General features: G+C 45.4%; 1 protein-coding gene across 1 annotated transcript; it reads left to right on the forward strand.

Moving 5' to 3' along the window:
* Window positions 1-912: 912 nt before the first annotated feature.
* On the forward strand, window positions 913-11,400 carry CASS4 (Cas scaffold protein family member 4). The gene is made up of 7 exons (XM_027646060.1): window positions 913-945; window positions 2,353-2,775; window positions 5,632-5,736; window positions 6,719-6,868; window positions 8,148-9,485; window positions 10,289-10,348; window positions 10,987-11,400. Exons 1-7 carry the CDS (start codon window positions 913-915, stop codon window positions 11,398-11,400), a joined length of 2,523 nt encoding a protein of 840 aa, XP_027501861.1.
* Window positions 11,401-12,024: the final 624 nt, after the last annotated feature.

Raw genomic sequence — 12,024 nt, forward strand, 5'->3', positions numbered from 1 at the left:
CCTCACACATGTCCCAGAGAGCTGAGTGTAGATAGGGCTGGATTTCTGGCAAACAGCCCCACATTAGATGATCCAGAGCCTGGAGTGCAGATAACCTCACTCCACATCACTGGAGACAGACTTGGTGGACCTTAGCAATCTGTGCAGTCATATCAAGCACTCACCTCCTGGAAATGTTGTCTGTAGAATTTCTCCTCCTGTTGTTGTGATCACAAAATCAATTGGCTGGGACGAGTTGTCTTGAAAAATGAGGTATCTTTGGAAGGCAAACTGGAACAGGGATGGCATCCTGTGTAACTAAGAAGTAACTCTATTTCTTACCACTAGCAGACTAGATGTGAATTGGTATTTCTGGCCTGGATGCATATTCACTCTAAAAGAAAGGAGATTTGAAAATAGATGTGTTGTTTCATACATTGTTTGATTAAAGAATTAGGCACAGCAACATTTTGAGTGTGCTACTACCACAGGAAAGACTTAGCTGGGGAAATGTCAACATTTAGATGCCTTTTAAAACCACACAGTGAACCAAATCTTCCTCTTGTTTGTGTTGGTGCAATTAGGAAGGACAGTCTTGTTTGTGCCAGGCTCCACTCCCGAGTTAAGGCTTCCTGCCCTGCCACCCATTTCCTGCATGTGCCTGGATAAGGCTCTTCATGTTGGAAAAGGGGGAGAGTTCCCCTGCCCATCCTCCTCAGGGATTAAGAACAGGGTCTGCTTTTCATTGTGCCTGTACAGCATCCAACAACAAGGATCTCAAAGTGTTGATGAATAATAGGAAAAGTTGGATGTTTCCCTTTTTTTCCCCCCTCACAATTGCAACAACGTATGAAGCCCAGGCTGTGCTCATGGTGGGATTATTGGGGGCCTGACTGCAACATTTGGCATTGTCCAAACAGAAGGGGGACTCCCATGTCCGAGGCTAAAACCAGGCTGGGACACAAGGTAAAAGGGGCTGTTGTCCACCCCTGGCAGCTGCCGAGGGACGAGCCCACAGCTCACAAAGAGGCCATTGTTCATGGCCACCCCGACCACGGATCGTGTGCAGCCAACAACGAGCCCCTCTCACCAGCTGAGCTGACAAATTCGGGTTCTTCTGCTGCAGCTTCAAGCCAGCTGTTGCTTTACAGCAAATGCTCTGGACGAAAATACAAGGCATCACATTTCCTATTTGGGTGCTATCTCTTTGGGCATTACTTGCACTTTCTGATAAACTCATGCTCAGACACAGCCAGTGTCCCTCTGCCTGGGAAACAGACAGTCCCATTTTGGAGCTGAAAGCAAATTCTATCTTGTACTGAAAAAAACTACATCCACAGCTTTCTCTAACCTTTGCACAAATGCCTCAGGTGACCAAAGCCACCTGCTGTTAGTACTTTTCATTTTTTTTAAGTGCCATCTTCAAACTGACAGAGAGGAGGTTTTTCATTAGATGTCAGGAAGGAATTGTTCCCTGTGAGGCTGGTGAGGCCCTGGCACAGGTTGCCCAGAGAAACTGTGGCTGCCCCATCCCTGCAAGTGTTCAAGGCCAGGTTGGACGAGGCTTGGAGCAACCTGGGATGGTGGCATGTGTCACTGCCCATGGCAAGGGGTGAAATGAAGAATTCACAGAATGACAATGGGAAAAACATCTATTTTTCATATAGGAGTGTTCACCAGTAATCATAGAATCACAGAATCATTAGGGTTGGAAGGGACCTCTGGAAACCATCCAGTCCAACCCCCCTGCCCAGGCAGGGTCACCTGGAGCAGGTAACACAGGAATACATCCAGGTGGGTTTGGAATATCTCCAGAAAGGGAGACTCTCCACCCTCCCAAGGCAGCTGTTCCAATGCTCTGCCAAACCGTCCATGGAAGGAAGTTCTTCTTCATGTTGAGGTGGAACTTCTTCTGTTTTAGCTTATAAGTCTCATATATATATATGTCTAATATAATAAGTCTAAATAATGAACATTAGCAGTGCTCTTCAAGAGCCTTGTGGGGAAAAGGTGCTGAAGAAATATATTGTAGTGCTACCACAGAATCACAGAACATTCTCAACAAGGATCATCGAGTCCAACTCTTAAGTGAATGGCCCATACAGGGGATTGAACCCACAACCTTGTTGTTTAGTTATTATTATCTATTTCTTTATGCACTGAATGTGGCAGGCACAGGCTAAAGTTTGCACTGAAGTTTGCACAGGCAGAAGTTTAATTCCTGAGACCAGCGCTCTGAGAAAGGTGGTTTGATGTGAAAACGCCTGTGCTTGAACTAAACTGAAATCGAGGTGGGGATAAACACCAAAGCAGAACCCAATGAACACTGCTGTGGGTGTAACAGTGCGATGCTGGTGTTCTCTGTGTCCCCAGAACACCCTGGCCAAGGCGCTCTACGACAACAAGGCTGAGTGCTCGGACGAGCTGGCCTTCCGCAAGGGAGACATCCTGACCGTGCTGGACCAGCACGTCCTCGGCAGCGAGGGCTGGTGGAAGTGCTCCCTGCATGGCAGGCAGGGCCTGGCCCCCGCCAACCGCCTCCAGCTGCTCTCTCCCACCATCCTGCTGCTTCCTTCCACCCGGAGCGACCCCACGGAGCTGCCAGCGGGCCAACAAAACATCTACCAGGTTCCCTCCGGCCCCAAACCCAGCGTGGTGTCGTCCACCTACGAGAAGATGGAGGGGTGGGTCAAACCCCCAGCCAGGCTCTCTGCCACGCCTGCCCAAGCCATATATCAGGTGCCAGCCTTGGCTGCGCAGCTGCTCAGTGAGAGGACCAAAAGCTCCACACACCAGGTAAGGCAAACATCCCTGAGAGTAACAGATGTTACTATTGAAACAACCATTGGGAGTGGGAAAATAACAAAGGCTGTCAGCCTGAGCTTTTCAGTGGAATTTGTAGCAAAAGAATGATGGTGTTTAGGAAACTCCCTTCAATTCTACTACAGTTTATAGCATTATGTGAGAAACACTGCTCTGGGCAACATATGAGAGTCTCTATATTCTGTAGTCCCTCATTTTTTGGCAGTTTAAAGCAGCTGTAAAATAGGGCAGGAAGCAAAGAATATACCATTTGTTTGGGAAAATCTAGAAATTATTTACAAACCTCCCCCAAAGTTAAAATAACAAGACACAGAACTTTCTCCTCTGATTGTTCACAGCATGTGGCCATTCAGAGTCCCCTGGGCACACGTGGGGTCTTTACATCCATCTGCACATGGAACATGTACATGTCGTATCAAGTGTCTTAAGATCCAAAACTTGTGCTTTCTTCAGGAAAAAATGAATGGGGACTGTTTTATAATGAAAGATAAATAGAGCAAGTGAGTACAGAATTCAAGTGCAAGTTTTTGTTCAGTTCCATGAGCTCTTCAGCCCCGGGTGGCTCTTTATTCTGTGTAGGAAAATCACGTTAGAAATGCTAATTGAAAAAGGAAAAGGAAGGAAATTCAACCCTGACATATACAGTCTTTCAGGCTAATTTAATGATTATTTGATTTATGGGGCCACCTTCCCTCCCACTGTGCTGGGAGGCAAGTCATGGAAACCAAGATGCTGCTTCCTGCTGTGTGGCAGATGGGTGCTGGAAAACAGACAAACTCAGTGCAACCCTGGTGACTGAAACCTAATTTTCAGCACTGCAGCTGCAGTGCAGACCTTGTGTGCAGTTCCCACAACTGCAAGCTCAAGCTAAGAGCTGCAAAGGACCTTTTTGCACTTACCGTGATCCGATTTCTCCACATTCCTGATCCTAAAGGAGCCATTTGCAAACTGAATGCGAGACTGGGACAAATTTTCCACGTTGTGCCAGCAAATCAGGTGGAAAATGTTCATCTACTCATTTTCTGAATGAATGGCCCAACAGAAGAGCTCCTTGGCTCTTCCTGTCTCATCTTCTGAGTTTATACACCTAAGCTTTGTCTACTCTAACCGAGAACAAAAAGGAAATGTCCCAGCCTGCATTTATGATCTAGAAGTTCAGAGCTGAGCTGTCTGTTGCACAGTGTCCCAGCTGTTCCCACACCAGCTGCACTGTGGTGGTCACAAGCCATGCCCAGATGCAGGGAAGGCTCAGGGAGGGCAGCCTGTGAAAAGCCAGGACGAACTGCAGCACTCGAATTGCCCCACGGAGATCCTGTGGGACAACTGGCAAAGCTCCTGGCATAGTCAGCTGTCCTCTGAGCAGCTGGGTGAAGCCACTGTGATTGAAAGCAATAAAACAAAACAAAATCCCTCAGAGCCCACAGAGAAGCCTCGTTGCTGCTGCCTGACACACAGGGCACCTTCGTGTTTTACTGTCACTGAAAAGACTTTAAAAAGTAGTAAGATGTGATATCCAGTGAGTTTCCTTTTTGCTGTATAGTGAGATTTGTCCACCTGAAAACAGAGCTGAGCTAAGGATGGCTTTCTTGACACCTCTTTTCTTTTACCCTTTTTGCTCAGGGAAGTCTCTTTTATGCCTCTATTTGCAGGTAAAGGTGATCACCAGGTGCTGGCACAGATTGCCCAGAGAAGCTGTGGCTGCCCCACCCCAGAAAGTGTCCAGGGCCAGGCTGGATGGGGCTTGGAGCAACCTGGGGGAGTGGAAGGTGTCCCTGCCCATGGCAGGGGGTGGGACTGGACAGCCTTTAAGGTCCCTTCCAACCCAAACCATTCAGTGATTCTGTGATTCTGTTTCATAGAGTACTAAGGGGATTTATCTTCACTCCTCCTCCCCTTTCTTCAGATGAGAGTTAAGAGCTTTTACAAAGCTGAAACAGGCAGTTGTAAGGGTGAAGTCTAGTTCCTCTACCATATTTCCCCTAAATTACTTTGCTACAACACTCACATGATGGAGATCGCTACCTCCAATTTTAAATAATTATTGTAATATCTCATCTGCAGTCGTGTTTTTGTGGGTCAGGGGTTTGGAAAGGTCCATTTATAATCTAGCTGAGGACAACCAAGCTAGAGACAGGCTGAAGGAACAAAACTGATTGATTAAAAAAAAAATCCTACTCAACATTCATATTTTGGGATCTTAACTAATTATCCCACAGATGTGGTCATGTCTTCTCAAATTATGTTTCAAGCAAACAGGAGAATTCAACTACTGGCCAGTAATGTAATTCTCATATCAGACTTCCCTGTTTATGGAGCTGAACAGGACATCAAGGTTTATTCCTTCCAAATAAGTCAGTCTTTCATAACTACAGAATAATGCTCAGCCCACACCTTTTTGCTGCTCTTACACTAAATATGGCTTGACCCCATGGCTCTGTGTGCCTGGAGAAGCAGAAATTCCCCCACTTCCTTTTTCAGTGGTTCTGCTTTTGGTTAGTCTAAAGATTTAAGTGATAAGTGAAGCTGGATTTCCTCCAAATCTTTTCCCTCCCATGGTTACTCAGGCAGATTTGTCTTTGATTTGTATGTACCAGTTCTTATCTCACCTGAAATACAGCAGAAATGCTGGCAAAGGAGAATTATGAGGGAAGAATGCCACCTGCTTCCAAGCTCAGTTTCTACCTCGGCTTCAGTGAAGAGCTGAAGGTTTTTAATCACTTAAGAGTGATTACTGCAACAGTGGCCTATCCAGTTAAATGAGTTTCCAGAGATGTCCTGAGCTTCCTGCTCACTGCAGCTTTCTCAGTATTGTTTTTCTCCCCCTCCAAGCACCTGTTTACTCTCCCGAGAGCCTGCCGGGCTTCAGCCCCAAACATCAGGAGTGAGGTGTACGACGTTCCCTCCACACAGCGCCGGGAGTCCCTGCTCACACAGGTGGGTCCTGCCGTGGTGCTCTCCCTGCAGCTGGGACTCTGTAGAACCTCAGAATAGATGTTGAGGCAAATTCCAGCATCTTCCTGTTCGCTTTTTGTAAAATTGGGAAGAAAATAATCTATTTTTAGCTCAAAACCTAAAGCAGTTCTCTTGAGTTTCTAAGAAATTCAGAGAAATTGGTCCTAAATTTGGTATGCTTCTAATGAATGCTTTCAGTTTTACCATTATTAAGGCATTTCTTGCTGGATTCCAAGGCAGAGAGATTGACACTACTGATGTCCTACAGAATTCTCAGTATCAGAGGGTCACCCTCTCTGCTTGGAACTCATGAGGAAATGTGCTTTGTGTCTGTGTCATTTGATGAGTTCAGGGTGTTTACAGAAGAGTCACAAGTGCATGTTCAAAAGGAAACTAAATGTCACCCACCCCACCCACCTCCTGGGGAAGAACATCCCATGGATTTGTGATCAGGAGGATCACATCCACCACTGAAGTGTCCTGTTGCATCATCCTGCTCTTGGTCCCACTGTGCTTCCCTGAGGAGAGTGAATGTCACATTCCCTCGATCCCTCAGGTCGCTGGGATGGGACAGACACCAGGCCCCAGCCCTGTCACCTCCCATGCAAGGTGTGGGTGGGAGTGGAGCACGTCCTTGGCCCTCCCCATGCACTTTATCTTGGCGGCAGCTGGCAGGGCAGGATTGAGCCCACTCCGTTATTATCAAGTTATCCACAGATTTCCTGGAGTCAGCTCCTTGTGTAAGTGGGTGATCCCTGCTCAGACCCAAAGCCAGGTGTGCCGGTGGCTGCCTCACCCTCCCACCCAGCACTGTGGGAAGGCTCCAGCAGCTTCCCTGCAGGCTGAGGGTGGCCCACGCTGTCCAAACCAGGAGCTACTCCCACATGCCTTTGATTCCACCAGAGTATTCAGTGAGATCTAAAAAGAATCAAAGTCGACCAGGTTTTTTTTCCCCTTTACCCAGAGCGGTGCCACTCCACCCACTGCGCGGAAGGGCTCCGTGCCAGTCAGACCCACCGAGAACTTCCAGGCAGAGCAGGAGCAACTTTACAACATCCCATCCAGCCCAGAAAAGGCAGGAGCTGGGATCCAGAAAGACTCACCAGCAGGCAATGTAAGTAAGATTTGTCAGCCCCAAGAGAACAATCTGTCAGTGCCGCGACACCCACCTTGGGCAGAAGGGCAGGTTTCCCACCTCTCCCCGTGTTTGCCAAGCACCATCCTTGAAGAAAGGGCTGATCTGAAAATTCACAACTAAGAAAACACCTTAATGGAAACTTTTTACTAGTTGAGTGCCATGTATTTCAGGTTTCCTGAATGGCTTTAGGATCCAAGAGGATTTTGACACGCTCCTTAGTGCCTAGGGCTGAGGAGCAGGATCATTCCAGCACAGGGAATCTGAGGCTCCCTGGTTTTGTGGGTTTAAAGAGCAGTGCTGTAGGTTCAGGGCTGCAGAAGCCAGTCTTGCACAGAGCCTGTCCAGCAGTGACAGCCAGAGTGGTGCCACCCAGAATGGGGGAATTGGCACATGAGCAACTGCTCATCTAAGCTGGCATTCCCAACATTTCCATGGCTGTTAGGAATTGTACCAACCAGCTGCACCAGCCTGGGAACAGATTTCCTTTCAGAGATCATGGTTTATCATTGCTTCCAAAATCAAATTTTCTTAGAATTCTTTGTTCATGGGCAATTTGGAAAATTCTAGAGTTGGCCTGAAACACCCTTGTCATTCCTTGCCTCCCCTTCTCATGCACATTTTCCACAAATGGGGAAGCCTGACCTGGTTATTTTTTCCCTAAAATCTGTATTATATAACAACTTTCAGTTGTTTCTTATTGCTGCACATTCCTGTATTTCCTTGCATTCCCCCCGTGGTTGTGCTTCATGCAGGTAGGATCTTTCCTTAAATGTTAGTGTTAGTCTGGATTTTATTACACAAGAAGTGGTCCTGCATTTGCCTTTTCCAAATTGGACTTCAGCTGTAGACACACATATTTTTAAGGCACTGGGTAAACTCTGTTCCCATCTTAGCAAACCTGTATCAAGTAAAAACTTAAATTAATTGAAGGTATTTGAGAAGAGTCAGTGGTGTCTGCTGATTATTTATTTTTTGACAGGGTATGCACATGAACAGGGAAAAAATCAAGTGTCTACAGATGTCCCTGGCTGGGGACACTGCAGTATGATCTAATCACTTGTGCTCAAAATATTTTACCTTCTACATGTGCAGCTTGTGCATTTTAGAAAATAAAAAAACACAGGCCAGTCCTGTCATGGTGCAGTTCCACTGACATCAGTGGAGTAGCACACATTTATGTGCCCTGAGAATTCAGTTTTGTTTCTTACTTCTTGTTTAAAAAGGTGGTTTATAAACCCTCTGTGCTCTGTTGCAGTTGTATGATGTCCCTCCCAAAAGAGAAACTGATGCTTCAGAAAACAAATCTCAAAAAAAGTGCTGGGGCCAGTACAATACTTTGCCAAATCCTCGAAAGTCAGAATGGATTTATGATATTCCAGTATCACCTGAAAAATCAGGATTAAAACACCACCCATCTGGCCACTCCTTGGAGAACCAGGTGCTGTATGATATCCCACCAGCCAGGTACAAGGTGCCAACAACAAATGCTGAAGCCAAGGTTGTAAATCCACAATTATACAATATCCCACCGACACAACAGAAATTAACACTTCCAGATATCCCTCTTTATGATGTTCCATCCTCACGGGATGTGCTCCTTTTGCCACAGAGCAGTAGCTGTGATGTACCCCCAAGTCTCCTGGCTCCAAAGGCTGAGAGTCAGATCTCTGAAGGGAATGTTTATGATATTCCAAAAGGTCTGCCCACCCCTGGGCAGTCCAAGAAAGAGATGGAAAACAACAGTGACAGCTCTGCAGAACAAGCACACGGTGCTTCTCCAAAGCTCCCCAGAGGTGCCAAATTAGGACGAGACATCTCATCTGTTTCTAGCGTGGACAGTAAGAGCAGCACACTCTCCACATCCTCCAACTCATCTGCTGAGTTTTTTTCTACGTCCTCACCGTCAGAAGAGCCTGGCAAAGAAATAAAAATGGACCTTGAAGTAGCCATAGAGACCCTGACCAGGCTGCAGCACAGCGTGTCCAGCTCAGTTGCAAGTTTAATGATCTTTGTGAGCAGTAAGTGGCGATTGCAGGAACACCTGGAGAAGAGCATTGAGGAAATCCACAGAGCCGTGGATCACATCAAGGTGTCCCTGGGAGAATTCCTGGCCTTTGCCCAAGCCATAAAGGGAAACGCCTCTCACCTCACTGACAGCAACCTTCAGACCAGGATTAAAAAGCAGTTAGAGATCCTTGTGAACTCCTTCCAAATTTTAACAGAGACAAGGGAAGCTCTAAACAATTGCAACTGGTCACTCGAGGCCTTGGTCCTCAGGAGCCCCCAGAACAACCCAGATGACCTCGACCGCTTCGTCATGGTGGCCCGCACGATTCCCGACGACATCAAGAGGTTTGTGTCCATCATCATCGCCAATGGGAAGCTGCTCTTCAGAAAGAATGACAAGGAACAAGAAATAAAGCAGCCAAAAGGGAGCCCAGAATGCAAAATGGCAAAACAAATCCCAGTGCCAAGAAGAATAGAAATAGAGTCGCTCCAGAGAAACGCTCCTGACAAACCCAGCCAGAGTCGGGTGCCTTTGGAGAAACAGGAGGAAAATGCCACTCAGGATTCTGATTATGTGCAGTTACAGGTCAGTAAAACTGGGCTTTACCATCCATGTTCTTCATTGTTTGCAGATATTAAGCTATTGCCACTATTTTACCTTTGCATCAGTGCCAGATTCAGTTTGCACTACTTCCCATTTTCCAGACTGAATTCAGGATTTTGTTCCAGTGCTGGGTGGCACATGTGGAATGAGAATCATTTTAATCCATAAAGAGAACTGGAGTCTGAGAATTTATCCAGCCAACACCAACAAAACATCTTTATAATCTGTTTAAATTCATTCGGGAGACAGGTTTTAGCTGGGGGTTTGCAAATTCTTTCTTCTCTTTTGCCTTTTAGTTCTCTTCTTGCCAGTTCATTGTGTTTGGCTCTGGCATGACTGGACAAGAAATGCTACTTTCTAACTTGAGGTGCATTGGAAATCATGTTTTCACAGCAAATTTTGCTGTAACAAATCAAACTCTTACTGTGAATTATCAAATTTATTTGTTAGAATCATTCTGGATGTTTGTTAGAACCACTCTTCTTAGAACTACTGAAATATCTACTAAGAACATCTCTCTTGGTTTCACAAAGAAATGTTGGCATGTCCTTAGGATTTAGTAAAGGTTATTTTGTTCATGTTGCTTTCAGTCTTAGATCTTACAGGAGGAGACACTATATTTTTAGTAGGATAAAACCTACAGTTTTTTCTAATAAATTGTTTTCCATAACATGAAGGCTGCAGAGCAAGTAGTTGTTTCCCCGTGAAATAAGATAAAACCACATTTATATTTAAATATTTTATGTAAGTCATTTCAACTTTGCTTTCATTTTAATTTATAACAGGCACAGAAAATCATTTCAGGTAAAGAAGTAGCAAAGAAGAGCACAGATTCAAAACTGAAGGTATTTCTGATTTTGAAAACTATTGTTTATGAGGACTTCTAGTCCCTGATTTCTGTGCTTGCCAAAATTCAAAGCATTCAGACACACGTCTCCATCCATAATCTATTTGCTTCTCATGGTTTATTTCCCAGAACTTATTCTTAGAATTACTGCTGAAAATTGTGAAAAACATTTATTTTCTTCATACATAATGAACCCCTCCAGTTCAACATCATACTATTTATTTTCTTGCCTTTGTGCATCATTTGGGATAAGGCTGTGAGGACTAGTATTTCACAATATCTTGTCCTGCACTGGTACAAAATTGACTCTTGTTTTGTCCATTTTAATCATTCATAACCCTGATTAAGCCCATTAAAAATCAATTTTTTGTACTATCTGAAAGCTCCAAGTCCAAAATGTGTAAAGGGCTGGTGTTTGGCTGCAGCACTTTGTGTGCTATCCATTATTAAAATCGTATTTAGGGGCAAAAAGGCAATTGGGAGAATTTCCAATACTTTATGGGAAGAGAAATTATTGTAAAAGCTCCTGGGCTGGGGCAATTTGGAGAGTATGAACTAAGAATTTGTGCTGGAGCAACTAAAGAAACAATCAGTGTGTGACACCGAGATGAATGTTTTTTTTAAACCTTTCTCCAGGCTTTGCCAACTGCAAAAAAGGCTGGAATTCAAAGCAAGCAGGACTGTGCCAAGAAAATCCCTCTCCCCGAGCACTGCAGGCTGTGTTTCGCTGCCCTGCACAAGGCCATCGGGGTGTTCACCAACAGCCTGAACAGCAACCAGCCCCCCGAAGTGTTCATATCCCACAGCAAACTGATCATCATGGTGGGACAGAAGCTGGTGGATTCTCTGTGCCAGGAGACTCAGGAAAGGGATGCCCGGAGCGACGTCCTCCACAGCAGCAGCCGGTTCTGCAGCCTCTTGAAGAACCTGGCTCTGGCCACCAAAACCGCTGCCATAAAATATCCCGACGCGGACGCCACGAGGGAGCTTCGGGATCGGACCGAGGAGCTGTCCAAGTACACGCAGCAGTTCAGAGCAATGATGGAATGAGACACGGAATGTCACTGTTTTCACACGTTCTCCACTGTTGCTGCCCCTTTGGCAGCCAAAGGGGAGCAAAACCAGCTCAGTGACACCAATTTTCATTCACTGCCGGGAGTTCTTGGGGTGCTGATGCAATTTTAGCAGGTGAAAATCCAGACAACAGCAGATGTAGGAGAAGATTTGAAAAATTAAATCTATTCTTTCTTCTCCGCTGTTCAGATCCTGCCTGGAAATGTCATCATCAGAGTGGCTGGGTAGGAATGTTTGCTGTGTATTAGAGCAAAATGGTTTTATTATCTAACTTATTTCTTATTTTTAATTCTCTCTATAGGTCAGATAACTGTCTTTTCCTTTTTTATTTTTTTCTATTCAGGCATGTAAAGTCCATCTCCAAATTTACCTGCAGAACGTTCTGCAGCTTATGATCAATTGTTTCCTGAGGACTTTACTCAGAATTTGTAGTTACAGTATTTTTTCCCAAGCAGCTGCAAAGCTAATTTTTGGGTTTAACATACAAATGCAACAAACGTATTATGGTACAAAATCTGGTACTAAACAGAGCCTAGATATTAATGGGGAATGCTCCAGGCTGGCACCTGAGCACGGAGGAAAACTGACTTGGAGGAGTGA

Source organism: Corapipo altera, unplaced genomic scaffold (genome assembly GCF_003945725.1).
Source record: "Corapipo altera isolate COAL_440 unplaced genomic scaffold, ASM394572v1 64, whole genome shotgun sequence".
Taxonomy (NCBI): domain Eukaryota; kingdom Metazoa; phylum Chordata; class Aves; order Passeriformes; family Pipridae; genus Corapipo; species Corapipo altera.